The sequence below is a fragment of the Pongo pygmaeus genome, chromosome 10 (genome assembly GCF_028885625.2).
Source record: "Pongo pygmaeus isolate AG05252 chromosome 10, NHGRI_mPonPyg2-v2.0_pri, whole genome shotgun sequence".
NCBI classification, from domain to species: Eukaryota; Metazoa; Chordata; class Mammalia; order Primates; family Hominidae; genus Pongo; species Pongo pygmaeus.
The window spans coordinates 69,712,695-69,729,024 of record NC_072383.2 but is presented as its reverse complement, the minus strand read 5'-3'; the positions used below and the strand labels follow the sequence as shown (position 1 = coordinate 69,729,024).

The 16,330-nt window shown below is 33.0% G+C and overlaps 1 protein-coding gene across 1 annotated transcript in view; it reads right to left on the bottom strand.

Moving 5' to 3' along the window:
- Window positions 1-8,373: 8,373 nt before the first annotated feature.
- The window catches only part of RAB21 (RAB21, member RAS oncogene family), a 34,639-nt gene continuing 26,682 nt past the window's right edge, over window positions 8,374-16,330 (bottom strand). Inside the window, exons 5-7 of the mRNA XM_054445438.2 lie at window positions 15,996-16,050; window positions 15,426-15,514; window positions 8,374-12,537 (exon numbers count right to left, since the gene is read on the bottom strand). Coding sequence (XP_054301413.1) covers window positions 12,395-12,537; window positions 15,426-15,514; window positions 15,996-16,050 — 287 coding nt within the window. The 3' untranslated portion in view covers window positions 8,374-12,394. The remainder of the gene's footprint in view (window positions 12,538-15,425; window positions 15,515-15,995; window positions 16,051-16,330) is intronic.

Below are 16,330 nucleotides of genomic sequence, written 5' to 3'. Positions count from 1 at the left end.
AATGGGTCCAAATTCTCTTACCTCTGTTATATAAATCTTCCCTAGGATTTTAAGTTCCTTGAGGACATTAATTATAGTAGTACACTTTGTATATCTTTCAGAGCCCCTGTAAAATGCTCCACATAGAATGGTTTATGACTAACCCCCATTATGAAAATGGAAACACGAAGTGTCTATTAAATTCTGAATCTGCTCAATTTATTTATTTCTACCACTTTTGTCAATACCACCCACAAATGAAACCAAAACTAATTTACTTCTAAAAAGAGATTAATCCATTCTATCCCATCTAATGCTTTTTTCCTCTCACAAATCTTTAAAATGTTATATACTTTTTTTCCAAACGAAACAGGCCTTTTAGCTTACAAGTCTTTTTTCTTGGATTTACATATGAAATTGTAAGCCAAACTAAAGTTTTTAGTCAACAGGTTTACTTAAATGTTCTTGGTGATACTCAACATTGTCTCTAGCAGTTTCCTTGAAATTATGTATGATTTCACTTAAAAACTACACACATATTAGGTACAACATGAGGGGGACAAATGACCAGTAAAGCTTAAAATTAAATAGATCCAAACCAACCACTGAAATAGAAGATTAAATGCCACAAACTATGCAAGATAATAAGTCTTACTTTATACTCAGGGATCTTATATTAACATATTTCCAAATGACACCAGTTTCCTAGATAGGAAGGATAAGCCAGACACATGTCCATCTTAATATTACAGAAAATCAGAAGTTCCACTTTGATAAAGCATGATTTTTTCCTCAGGCTATTTGCAAATGTAAGCATTCTAACCTCCAAGTTAATCTTTCATAAGATGAAGTAAAAGCTAGAAATAATATGAAAATTAAGGAAAGTACAGACAAAAAGTAGCACTTAAAACTGCCCAGCAAAATGGATAAAATTTGTAGAGTTCCCTCACAGGGCCATGAGACACTATCCCAAGAGTAACTCTAAAGCTATTCCCAAATCTCATGATGAGGTTCTTTCTCTACTTCAATAACCAATTCCTCCTTGGACCTTATATTTCTTGGATTTTATATTGTCTGTGTGTATACCACAGAAGCTATTCTATGCTTTGCCTCTTTTCCTGTCCATTTCCTGTTTAATTCTCAGAGTGCCCCATCAGGCATTTGCAGAGAGGCTCCTTGTAGCATTTCTTGGCGAGTATGTACATTAGAATGTCATAAAATTTCATTTGAGTTTATATAGTAGTTTTAATGGTTTGCTTTGAATCTCCCATTAGATGTACTAAATTAAGTAACTGGCACATGCAATTTCTAGTTGCAAATAAATAAAAAGCAAAAACAGCAAAATTATCTTGAAAAACTGAAGAAGTAAAAAACTTCACATATACTTTAAAAAATTCCATCACAGACTAAGGATTTTTGGACACGAAATTCTACTCAGTTTTCAATAGTGTAGCAAAAAAAGAGGTGAACACCTCCAGTTCTCTAGTTCCAGTGTTTCCAAGAGATGACAGGCATCATCCTAATGAGCTTCAAAAAACCAGAGCAGAGATGTAAGTGAATTCAAGGACAGCATTACCAAAAATTATGGCATTTAAAAAATTTAGAATTCTTCATGCAAATACCAGGTAGCTGGAAGCTTCTTTGTAATTTATAATTTACTGATCACAAATAAAGGCTTTTTTTTTCTTCTTTTGGCCAACTCTGAAAGAGGTATTAGTTAACCTTAAATTAGTTAAATTTGTGACTAGAGGTCATAGAAACAGTCTTAGTCTTCCCTAATGATGTTTAAGCTGACTTTAAATAATGTCAGTAGAAGGCATTATTACGCTAGGGACATTCCCAAATTTCTCCATTTTATTAAATATAAGGTTTTGTTCTGTTTTGTTTTGTTTTCAAGCAGTGCTTGGCTTAGAACAGCTGCTGCTGCTTCTTTTTTAAGCACCACTACAAATACCATGATGCTTTGACAATATTTTTTCTTGGATTTACATATGAAATTGTAAGCCAAACTAAAGTTTTTAGTCAACAGGTTTACTTAAATGTTCTTGGTGATACTCAACATTGTCTCTAGCGGTTTCCTTGAACTTATGTATGATTTCACTTAAAAACTACACACATATTAGGTACAACATGAGGGGGACAATATTTGACAATATTCATGGATTCTTAACTTTTAATATTCTGAATCACAAATCTTGCCCATTTTTATTTCTCTAATGAAATCCATCCATATTCCTAGAATTCATTATCAATAGAAAAGGACAAATAAAAGTCACTTGCCAGACTAGCGGTCTCAATCAACATTGAACTCTTAAGCTTTAGCTCTTACTTCCATATTTAAGAAAATTCCCCCCAATTTTTAATAATCTTATCCCTGTCAAACATTCCACAGATGAGAATTGCTTACACATGGTGATTACTATGAAAATAATTCGACATCCAGTTAACAACTTTTAACTTTTTTTTGAGACGGAGTCTCACTCTGTCACCGAGGCTGGAATCCAGTGGCACCATGTCCTCTCACTGCAACCTCCGTCTCCTGGGTTCAAGCAATTCTCCTGCCTCAGCCTCCCAAGTAGCTGGGATTACAGGCGCTCACCACCACGCCTGGCTAATTTGATATATATATAAATATATTTGTGAAATATATATAAATTTATAAATATAGCCGGACGCAGTGGCTCACGCTTGTAATCCCAGCACTTTGGGAGGCCGAGGCGGGCAGATAACAAGGTCAGGAGATCGAGACCATCCTGGCTAACACGGTGAAACCCCATCTCTACCAAAAAAATACAAAAAATTAGCCAGGCGTGGTGGCGGGTGCCTGTAGTCCCAGCTACTCGGGAGGCTGAGGCAGGAGAATGGTGTGAACTCGGGAGGCGGAGCTTGCAGTGAGCCGAGATTGCGCCACTGCACTCCAGTCTGGGCGACAGAGCGAGACTCCGTCTCAAAAAAATATATATATATAAATGTATATAAAAATATATATATAATATATAAATATATAAAAAATATACAAATATATAATATATAATATATATAATATATAATATAATATATAATATATATATAATATATAATATAATATATAAATATATATAAAATATACAAATATATAATATATAATATATATAATATATAATATAGTATATATATAATATATAATATAATATATAAATATATAATATATAATATAAATGTGTATATAATATAATATATGTAAATATATATTATATATAAAATATAAATATATATATTACATATAAATATATAATATATAAATATATATATTACATATAAATATATAATATATAATATATATTATATATAAATATATAATATATATTTATATATTATATATAATATATAAATATATATATTATATATAAATATATAATATATAAATATATATATTATATATAAATATATATATTATATATAAATATATAATATATAAATAAATATATAATATATGAATATATAATATATAAATATATAATATATGAATATATAATATATAAATATATAATATATGAATATATAATATATAAATATATAATATATGAATATATAATATATAAATATATATGAATATATAATATATAAATATATAATATATGAATATATAATATATAAATATATAATATATAAATATATATAATATATAAATATATAATATATATAATATATATATTATATAATATATATAATATATTATATATAACATATAAATATATAATATATTATATATAATATATAAATATATAATATATAAATATATAATATATAATATATAATATATATAATATAATATATAATATATAAATATATAATATATATAAAAATATATATTATATATAATATACAAAAATATCATATATTTATATATAATATATAAATATATAATATATATAAAAATATATATTATATATAATATACAAAAATATCATATATTTATATATTATATATATTTATAGTTATATATAAAAAATATATATGGTTTTGTTTGTTTTGTTTTTAGTAGAGACAGGGTTTCACCATGTTGGCCAGGCTGGTCTCGAACTCCTGACCTCAGGTGTTCCACCTGCCTCAGCCTCCCAAAGTGCTGGGATTACAGGCGTGAGCCACCGTGCCACAACTTTTAACTTTTTCTTTCTTTTTTTTGAGACAGGGCCTCACTCTGTCGTCCAGGCTGGAGTGCAGTGGTGCAACCTCAGCTCATTGCATCCTCTAACTCCCAGGCTCAAGCAATCCTCCCATCTCAGCCTCCTGAGTAGCTGAGACTACAGGCACACACCACCATACCTGGCTAATTTTTGCATATTTTTGGATAGAGATGGGGTTTCGCCATGTTGTCCATGCTGGTCTTGAATTCCTGGGTTTAAGGGATCCATCCACCCACCTCAGCCTCCCAAAGTGCTGGGATTACAGGCATGAGCCATGGCTCCTAGCCAGCTTTTAACACTTTTGATTGGAAAGGGCCAGCTTTAGTCTTAGCAGAGCAGCAAATGTCAGCCTCAAAGCAACATACCAAAGATAAGTAGTAAATTATTAGCCTAGAACCTAGAACCCAAAATCTACCATCTCCTTCCTTTAACAATGCCCTTTCTGACCACCTTCAAGAAAGTTCACCCAAAATTATGTATTTCACATAAATAAATTTCTTATGCCACTACTTTTGGCTAAAATCTTTTGATGGGGATGAATTACTCCTCTCACGTCCTCTAGCTTTTCCTTTATGGGACTTTTATGTTTTGAAGAACTCATTAGATCACTAAATTTACTCACCTTTTGTGAACTAGTAAGAATGCAAGTAAAGTTACTTGTTTATAACCAACTAATGGGATAGTTTGTGTGTGTGTGTGAGTGTGTGTGTGTGTTTAAACAGATGATTTCGCTCTATTTTCTCCCCAGAAGGGCCAGGAGGACTAGATGATTTAACTTTATTATATTGTAATATCAAAAATATCCTTAAAAGACACTGAAAAGATGTTTAGAAAATTCATATTCATTAAACTATCTTTCTGACCTATATCTTCAATTTCAGATAGAAAAAAAAGGGACTCACACTCTTAAACTGGAGAGTGCATTTAGAATTACACAAATTATCCTACTATGACTCAGGAATGGATTGTGTTCTGGCTTACTGTGTGGTGACAAGGCCACTCTGTCAAAGGCAAAGAAAACAATATGATTGCTTTTTAAATTGTATTTTTTCTAGGTTAAAAAAATCACTGCAAAACCAAACCAAACCAAACAAAAATGGCAGCTGTCTAAATAAGCAGGAGGCATCAGTTTATTCACTGCTACCATAAAATTTGGAAAAGCAATTTGGGTTAGAGGATCACTTAATTACCCCCTTGAAGCTAGAAAGTTAAGTTATTCAATTTTAATCTGGCTTGAAAATGTATTATTTGCAAAATTCAAAAACATTCTTTCCAGCTTTACCTCAAATTCACTGTCAGCTTCAACTCCTGTCATTCTAATTACCTCACTCCAAAAGTTTGGCAGGTACATATCTGATCAAATACAGGATGTGAACATGTGTGCACAGGTGACCTTATATCCCCAGATAAATTACTTGTATCTTGGACTATGGGCAACAGGTATCAGCTCCTCATCTCTAGGTTCCAATGATAAAGCAAGGCACTTTGGCTATCTGGTTCTCCCGTGTACATACACTGGGCACACAGCAGTTTGTGCACTGGGCATACAGAAAGCACTCAACACATCAGTGAAACTAACCAAAGTCATAAAAAGCTGAATGTTTTAAAATTTTTTAAAATACAGAAACAATTATTAAACTCACATATATGCTTAACCTGCTTTCTGAATTTTCATTTAAAGTCAAACATGAATAAATTCATTTGTTCTGGGGCACACGTTTAACCTTGTGTCCATAGCACACATATGCTAAGCTACAGTCTTGACAGTGCAGAGAAGCTCCTATAAATTGTTGGACACTGTAATGCTCCCCAAGTAGGAAAATACACCAAGAGGATGAGCCCAACCCAGAGTTATATGTGTATTAAGGAGCTTGGACTTGTACATTGCTCTCTCCCAACCCTATTTCCACAGAGGATAGCATTCAAGAGTTTGACTTGACTTTCCCAGAATGCTACAAGTTTTTAAGCTTGATGTATGATAAACTTACATCTTAAAAGTCCAGTAAGTAGTTAACTTCTAGTTCCAGAACTATTACTGCTCAGGATTTAACTTGCTTTAAAAAAGTATGATTCTAGGGTGGGCATGGTGGCTCATGACTGTTATCCTAGTACTCTGACAGGCCAAGGCAGGAGGATCACTTTGAAACTAGTTCAAAAACCAGCCTGGGCAACAAAGCGAGAGCCATCTCCACAAAAAACAAAACAATTAGCCAGGCGTGGGTGGTGGTGTTATGCACCTGTAATACCAGCTACTTCGAAGTCTGAGGTGGGAGGATTGCTTAAGCCCAGGAGTTTGAGGCTGCAATGAGCTATGATCATGCTACTGCATTTTAGTCTGTGTGGCAAAGCAAGACCCTGTCTCAAAAAAAACTTCCAGAAAAAGAAGTATGATTCTAGTTTGCCTCGGTAAATTGGTCAGTTGAGGGTGGAATTTGATACAGGGTAGAAGTTCCATTCAGGGAATGGAAAATTTACAATGTCCAAATATAAATATAAAACTGCATAATAAAGACACAAACCGAACTGTTAACAATGGTTACCTCTAAAAAGGGATGTGGGATGATGAGGGAAGGGAGATCTAAAAAAGAACTTTTGTTTTTACTCTATATTAAAGGCACAGATCAAACACAAGTTTGAATTTTTGGTAGCATCATGTCCTGTGTTATGGGAGTTGCTGTCAGAGTTGTATAAAGACTTGTTTTAGTTTATCTTGTACTTTTCCCCATCAGTTATACCTTTCCTCTTTTTCCTTCTTCCCTCCAATAAAAATGTATTCTGAGAAAAGAATCTGCTAAAGTTAACCCTAGATTTTATATACTAAGCAGTCAACCGTCAGCCAAAAGTAACGAACTTCAAATAAATTATAAGAGGCCTTCTAGTTTCCTGATTCACATGCTTAAAGCAGACCCTGATTCTGTCTAAGCTTTGGCTTGCATTTAAATTCTATGATACTGACTGGGCATAGTGGCTCACATCTGTAATCTCAGTACTTTGGGAGGCTGAAGTGGGAGGACTGGTTGAGGCCAGGAGTTCAAGACCAGCCTGGGCAACAGAGCAAGACCTCCCATCTCTACTCAAAATGAAAAATACAAAAATTAGCCAGGCATGGTGGCTTACACTTGTAGTCCCAGCTACTCAGAAGGCTGAGGCAAGAGGATTGCTTGAGTCCATGAGTTCAAGGATGCAGTCAACTATCATTGAGCCACCACACTCCACCCTGGGTGACAGAGCAAGACTGTCTCAAAAAAATGAAATAAATAAATAAATAAACTTGGATACTAATGAAATCCACCTAACAGACCAGATTCCTTTTCAGGTTTCATGGAGTCAGAGGCTATTTAAAAAAAGAAAAAAAAAAAAAAAGAAAAAGGCAAGACACATCCATAGAAATGTGGGAGTAAATAAAATGAAAAAGTCTGTATTTACCAAAGAGCTCCTAGACATGTTGGCAAGAGAAAAGGCAAATGGCAAAACACATGGATAAGACACAATTTATGTGAAAATTTAAAACCCACAACACTATGTACTTCTATATGTAAACATATAGATATATTAATACATAGCAAAAAGATATTTGAGGAGTATATACTAGAGACCAATAGTTACTACCATTTGGGAGCACTACCAAAGGGCACTTTGCCAATATATATTTTTTATTCTTTTCCTGGAACATTTTCTTACATAATTAAATACAAAATGAGGAACTTTTATATTTCTAGGAAGTACTACATATGATGATTTCCTTAAAATACCTTGCTACTAAAGCTAGAGTTTAGCAGATACCACTTCTACTTTTCAACATTGATACTTTATCCTTGCTATCCCCCACCTTTCTCTCATTGATCTATGTTCAAATGTAAAGAAATCATCTTAGCTTTTTCTTAAATACTTGATAGTGAAGAGATGATACAGTTGCCAGGAAGTATCAAAATCAAGAGTGAGAACTGGTATAGTGGGAATAAAGGCCATTGAAGTAGGCAACTCCACCTCCTCTTGACCTGTGGCTTTAATATGATGCATTTGAAAATATGTGCAGACTTCTAAAGAGAGTAAGATGCTTTAAGAATAAGAGTCCTAACTGGGTATGCTGTGTAACATTAACTCATCATGTTTACTCATATATCTACTGAAGAGAGAATGTTGCAGTAGAAAGGTTAACACGCCAAAGCAGTTTTCCAGAAAAGCAAAAATGTATAAATCCTAGATAGCACAAGAACTGCTAAAGGTCTATCAGTTAGGTGGTATTTATTTAGAAGAGAAGCATTTCTGCTTGAAATTGAAAACTCTCTTAGGAGTATTTCTAAATTTTTTCCATTACATGACACTATTAAAATATTACAACTAGGAAAATTTTGCTCAAAATTGCAACTGTTTTCTTGAAAAGGTAAAGGCCATCAAAGTCAGACATATGTGTAGCACGAATTTTGGTCCAGAACACCAAATATATTACTCTGTTATAGTTGATTACAGGTAACAGAACAGCAACATACTAAAATCAATGCATATTATGAAATCAAGTAGATGCGGTTCAATGAATCCCAGCTTTTAACCATTAAAGCCTAGGTAATGCATTTTATAATTTAGAGAAGAGTACTTAGGGATCTACTCAGTCTTTATATCTTTAGACATTATTATGAGGCTCCTGCTGGTCACTACTACTATCTATATCCTTTTCCAGAAAATATCTGCATCTTAAATGGTCACAAATTATATATTCCCTCTTTGTCATACTGAATCTACAGAGAAAACTGAAAACTCTACAGTGGCAAACAAGTCAAAAGATGAATTCTAAAAGTTAAAGGCACAGATCAAACTACTTTTAGAGATAACGTAACAGGTAATTATAAGAGTAAACTATATTATCTGAATATGTAAGATCAACTATCTAGAATCCTGGTAGCACTTATAATAGAGAAAATTGCAAATTATATAATTAAAGAAATAAACAGTATCACAATCCATTTTTAAAATGTTCTTAATATTTGGCATAATGCATAGTTTGCCTTAATTAGAAACTCTTTGATAAAAGTAATGTACTTTTCAAAGTGATTTAAAAAACTGTCAGGTTGTAGTTTTTTATTTACTTGACTTCCATTCTACTCCTCCCTACGCTCTTTCCCTGTTTTTCCAATTTTATCTTTCATTACCAAAAATCTAAGAGTGAAGTACTACTCTTCTTCTTTACTTTAATGTCAAATATAAAGTACTCCACTAATAACATATGGCTACTATTAAAAAAAGAAGATTTCAATGCAGTAACAGCCATAGCTTTAGGGTATTCTTAGGCAACACCCCAGACAAAACAAATCTGAACACTTATATTTCATACAATAACATAATGCTTTTTTCTTTTCATATTACTGCTCACCCCAAAAGCATGGCAATATACATTTTTAAAAACAATCTTCCCCTGTAATTACAATGAAAAACAAGAAGCAGAATACCCATCATCATCACAGAAACAATGATTGTATACTTTTAACATAATATTCAGGTATTTTTACTCACTATCTTAAACCAATTTTTAATTATATAAGTTAACTCTATATGCTTACTAGTTGAAAAAATACTGGCTCAACCTACCCACTGCTTTTAATACACAACGTGGTAACTTGTGTCTTCCGCCTAATAGCACAATTATTAGAAAAAGAATGCAAAAGATATGTTAGAGAAATGAAGAAAGCATCAGAAAAATTTCCTCAGCCTTGGTTTATCATCTCTTTGTCTTTCTTTTGTATATATACTGAAGTTGACTGGTCCTCTTTCACTACTCTATTCCTACCCAAAGACCTTTTGGGTTTTAAAGTGACAGCAGCCATATCATGTTGTCTATTGTTGCTATTGAATTAGCCTGAATTACAGGCCCCCACTAAAAAGGATAAAGAAATACATGAGGTTAAGAAAGATAACACAGAAACCAAAGGAGAGAAAAGAAAAAAAAAATATGGAGAATGGTTATGACCCACCAATAATTATCTGGCAATTCTGGAGTAGAGGTTCCTATCTGGCTGTTTCATTAAAGTAGGATGAAAAGCTGAAGTATAGCTCTCCAATTATCAGGCTTTAGAACATTTTTAAAAATAAAGCTCAATTTCATCTCTAAGTAGTTTTTGTCTCTTTTAGAGATGGAGGTCTCAGCGTTACCTAGGCTGGATTTGAAATCCTGGCCTCAAGTGATCCTCCTGCCTCACTCTCCCAAGTAGCTGGCCCTACAAATGCATGCCTCTGCGCCCAGCTACTCTAGTTTTTAAAACGTATTTCACTGCAATTGGAAAAGCTTATTTCCTATCTACTTCTACAACAGTAAGAATGGAAAAGCTTTCTTCACTCTGTCTGAAAGAGCCAGGAGGGCAAAAACAAAGTACCCTGTGATACCCATGATTCTTGCTGCCTTCCCCCACCCCCACATAAATACTAACTTCACAGGAAACCAAGAGACTACAGAGTACAATTACCCCATAAAAGAAGACAATTTTAGCTTATCTCTCTGACTCTTCCCACCCCAACTTCCTCAAAAACACATAACACAAAGGTCTGTGTTGAGTTTAGCAAGGACAATAATTAAAGAAGGTAAAGTTAAGGCTCACAGAATGCCTCCTAGTTTAAGTTAAAATTCCAACATCGTAACATCAGGGTGTCAATTCATTCAACTTTTAACCCATTTGAGAAGGTTTAAGTTATTAACTTTAAAATATGGCAGTATTTCTTTTGTAACTATAATCTCTTTATAGCCTCTTAATTGTTCATGCTAACAGCTTTATTACATACTACTGCTTCTTATAAGAAGTAAATCCAGGGGCCATTCCATTTTATCTTAGACATAATATTTACTAGTTTTCCAAGCATGACAGAAATGAAAAAATATATATATTAGAACAAGAACAATTTATGTTAATTTCTACAATCTGTGTTCCTTCTGTGAGCAGTGCCTGATTCTACTAAAATTAACACATTTAAGTTTAGTCTTATGCTTAAGAAAAAAAATCTAATGAGGGACTAATTTATAAAGTATACACAAATATAATTCTTTAATAAATCTTTCCAGTGTTCACTATATCTGCATTACATGTAATGTTTCCATCCACAGAAACTCAGGATAGTTCTTATAAAATGAAACAGAACATTCTGTGTTCATCTCTGGCAAGCAATGAACAAATAGAACTTGCTCCCAAAGGATCTAAAAGTGCTGCCTCAGGAACATAAACTACGTGCTATATGAATGAGTCTTGGTAACTAGCTACTATCTGGGATCTCTTCCTCTGCTCATACCACTGAACCCATCTCTTATAAAGCCTATGAGAAAACTAAAGCTATTGCAGAAGTGAAATTCAACATGAGCCACCCAAATTCTTCTAAGGTAACCATTCTAAAGCAAAATCAGCAGAAGTCATCTCTTCTATAATAACAAACAAAAAACCCAAAAGGCAAATGCTACTGCTCAACCATCAGATGAACTCACAGAGGCAAAAATATGTGACAACAAGCAATAATTCAAGTAAAGTATGTATGAAAATTTAAACACGCCATGTTCAAGTTAAGACAGAAGTGAAGGGAGCTATGATCTTTATATTAGTCAAAAAAGCTTAGGCATAATCACCAAATGTTAATTCACTTTACAATCATCAACGAAACTACTGTATATATTTTTGCACCTTGCGCTTGTAAAAGCAGATAAAATATTTAATATGTAATTTACAATGTATTTTACCAGCTCAGCATACAGGATGTATACAGATTATATCAAAGTAGTAGACAGTTACGGGCCTGTGCAAACCCTGCAAAAATAGTACTTCAGATATCTGCTAATTAAAAACAAAAACAGAAACAAAAAGTTTGCTGTTTAGAAGTGATACAATTCAAACTACCACAAAATACAAAGGGCTGCAAAAATGTAACCATTCCAACAACATATATAAGTTATTAAATAAAGATTTGATTTGAAAGAATATAAATGAAGCCTTTAAGTAGGTCTTTTCTACATGCATATTATTCCTCATTAAAGAAAAAAATATGTAAAAAGGCCATTGGTAATTGCTTTGTTAACATTTGTAGAAAATGCCAATTCTCTGGTCACAAATTCCACTAAGTTTAGCACTTAAGGTCTCTGCAGTGTTACAAACGTAATTTAAAATACTGTTAATTCTATAATTCCATTGGTAAAATAATGTGACTTGGAATATGGCAGTCTTCATGTTGAGGGCAATGATCCACAGTTTTGTTCTGTCTTTTAATTTCTTAGGCGTGAACAGTTATCCAGAAGAACAGCACCCTCCACCACTGGTCTGGGCTTGAGGTTCATCATCAATAATCTGTACACCTCGCCTTGCAGTTCCCGGCTGACTAGAGCCATTGCCTTTTGCTCTCTCATCCACTTGTGCTGTTTCTATCATCCCTAAGACAAAGAGAAAGCAAACATTATTAGGACCACAATCTTTGCGTTTTCTCTTTCTAAAATTTCAGTGTAACACTATGATAGCTATTTCTGACTTTCGACCAACAAAGAAACTAAATATAATGAACATTGTGTCAGCTAAAACAGCTTCACCTGCATGTTTTAAAAAACTAGTGTCAAAAACTAGTATCAAGTAGTAAGCTTATTTATCCAGTGTTATAATGGCCACAGTGACATCAACAAAGAAAAAATTCTTTTGCTCTGAACAATTGTCTGTGTACAAGTATAATCCTTAAGATTTTCCAAACACACTTAGAAATATGTCAAAGAAGTTCAAATTATTCCAAGTAATATTTAGGGGGCAGGATTTATTCTTCAACTAGAAATGTAATACTTTAAAGTAAATGATTCCTTTTATTTTTAGTTTTGAGAGACAGGGTCTCGCTTTGATACCCAGGCTGGATGTGCAGTGGTGTGATCATCACTCACTCACTGCAGCCCCTAACTCCTGGGCTCAATTGATCCTCCTGCCTCAGTCTCCTGAGTAGCTGGAATTACAGGTATGCAACACCATGCCTGGCTGATTTTTTTTTTTTTTTTTTTGCTAGAGATGGGGGTCTCACTATGTTGCCCAGGCTGGTCTCAAACTCCTGGGCTCAAGCAATCCTATGGCCTTAGCCTCATAAAGCACTGGGCTTATAGGTGTAAGCCACTGTCCCTGACCACAGCGATATCTGAAGAATAATGGAGTTTAAGATGAGGGAACTTCAAAGAACACAGCGGAAAGACTCACACTACCTGACTGCAAGAACTAGTATAAAGCTACACTAATCAAAACAGTGAGACGATGATAGGAGAAATAGACCAGTGGAACAAAAAAACACAGTCCAGAAACAGACCCTGTAGATATGGTCTCTTGATTTTTGACATGGTTGCCAAGGTTATTCAATGAAGAAAGAATAATATTTTCAAGAAACAGTACTATTAATAGAACTGGACATCTATTGTAAAAAAAAAAAATTTTAACCCATACCTTAACATCTTATGCAAAAAACAACAAAAAATGAATTATACACTTAAATGTAAAACATGAAACAAAATTTCCAGAAGAAAACACAGGAGAAAAATCTTCATTGGAGAAAATTTTTGTGACTTTGGCTTACACAAAGAGTTCTCATGTAAGACATAAAACATGAATCATAAAAGAAAAATAGATAAACTGGACCTCACTGAAACTTAAAACTGCACTTTAAGAGACACAGGTAAGAAAAATGGGAATACACAACACAGACTGGGAGAAAGTATTTACAAAACACGTATTTGACAAGATGAAGGAAGAAAAGAGGGTGTCCTTAAAACAGAAAAGGGCTCTTAAATTAAAGACTGCTCTTGATTAATGCTTTACAAGTTGAGGTATGTGGGACAACCCAACAAGATGAAATAAGAAAACATTATAAATTCTGTATCTACTTATTTTTAACTTTTCAAAATTTCTATTTTTAGGTATGTTTTAAAATGTACATAATATATTAGTACTTGTACATGTTATATAATTTCTAAACAAACATGTGGAGCATGCAAAAATAGTTTTGAAGATGTGATATTTATAACATTTGTAAGCCACTGACTTAGTGTATTGTTATTTAAAAGCATTATCAGAAGGAAGAGAGGGAGAGAGGGAGGGAGGGAGGGAGGGAGGCAAGGAAGGAGGATATCCTGAGGACTAGCATCACCACCACTTGGGTGCTTGTAGAAATGAGGACCTCAATCTATTCCACACCTATTAAATCAAAATATGTATTTAATAAGATCCCCAAGTTGTTATGTACAGCATTGGCTCTTATATTTTAGTGTGCATTGGAATCACATGAAGCATTTGTTAAAATACAGATTCTGGGCACCATCCCTAGAAAGTCTGATTCGGCAGGGTTGGAGAGCCCAAGAATTTGCATTTCTGACATATTTTCAAGTGATATTGATGCTGCTGATCAGGGGACATCACTTAGATAATCACTATTCTAGAAGAATTATGAATGACTTGAGGGTTTTATAAAGCTAATTTATTCCAAAATGTGTGTGTATACACACACACACACACACACACACATCAATATTCTTTTCTAGAGAGAAAAACCATGATTTCATCAAATTCTCAAGAGTCTAAAGGCCATAAACTCAGATATGCATTTTATTGGTAATATGAGAAATGACTTTCAGAGTATATGTAAATTTATTTTCCTTTTTCTTTAAAACCATAAACTTTTTAATATGGAAAATTTCAAACATAAAGTAGAAAATACAGCATAATGAAAATCCATCACCCAATTTCATCTATAACCCTAAGCATCCCTACCATTATTTTGAGTCAAATCTCAGACCCGTAATTTTATTCCTAAATTATTTTAATGTGTCTTTAAAAGATAAGAACTCCTTTTATAAAGCATAACCACAATACCATAATCACACCTAAAAAATTAATAGTATCTTAATATCAAATATCTTGTTTCACAAACACTCTTTTTCACTAGTTTGACAAATCGGTGTCCAAATAAGGTCCATTCATTGCAGCAGGTTGTTACAGGTCTTAAATCTGTTTTAATATGTAAATTCCCCTTCCACTTTTAATACTTATGCATATATTATAATATACATTTAGCCCATACCATACTTATGATTTCATAACCATTAATTACCGCTTGAAACAGGGTTAAAGTAGGTATTTAAGCATTAAAAAAAATAGTTACAGCACTTCAGAAATATTACCAATAGTCAATAGTTTAAAAAGAACCAATTCTTTGAAAAGTAACACTGGTGTAAAATACATATTATTTTTTAAAAAATAAAAACCAAAAACCATTTCTAAACAAACTAAATCTGAATATACCTACTTTTACAAAGGTCAAGAAAGAGTTCCTCAATTCCTTTGTTCTGTTTGGCTGAAGTATGATAATGTTTTGCTCCCACAGATTCTGCATACCTTAAAAAAAAGTAACATTGGTGATTGATGTAAAATATTATTCATGATTGTCTTAACTGCTTTTTCATAGTAACAGTTTTAGTGACATATTAATTTACTCAAGTTTAGTGAAATTAAGTTTATATAGCTATTTAACTTCTCTATACAGTAAATCAAATTTTAAATAACACAAATATAACAAGCCTCGAAATTTTTATAGATTAATTTGGGACTCAAATAGTTTAAAAGTTTTTATAGCTTACTGCCTATTTGATCATGACAGTTTTGTTTTATATCACTCGTATTTTTTACTGAAGTCAAAAAGGTTATAATGGCTTTATTGCCACAAGCCCAGAAATTACCATGTAAACATGCTTCACTGAACCCAACACCTCAATCCATGTTAAGAGATTTGAGTAATACCTAAATAGTAAAGCAAAATGTATAAAGAGGAAGATTTCTACTACGGAGTGATGGGGAATGGGAGGATCACAGTACTTACGACTCTGCTTCTTGAATGGAAACATGTCTCTCCTTTTCCAAGTCTATTTTATTACCTATTTTGAAAAAAGTAAATATTTATCTTTATACTGATTTATTTTCATAACAAAATTAAGCCAATTCTAAATATAAAATTGCCATTTTAATTACTGGCAAAAATAATGCAAATCCCCACCAGAGTTCTAAATGTCTTGAAATTATAACGTTAAGCCTTGTGGTCTGAGGGTTGATCATGCCTCATCCTCCTTCAAATGACTCAATTCATACCTTTCCTGAATCTGCAGGCTCTGACAAAGAAAACAACTTTTCCAAAGAGACAGGCACTCTTTTTTTGAT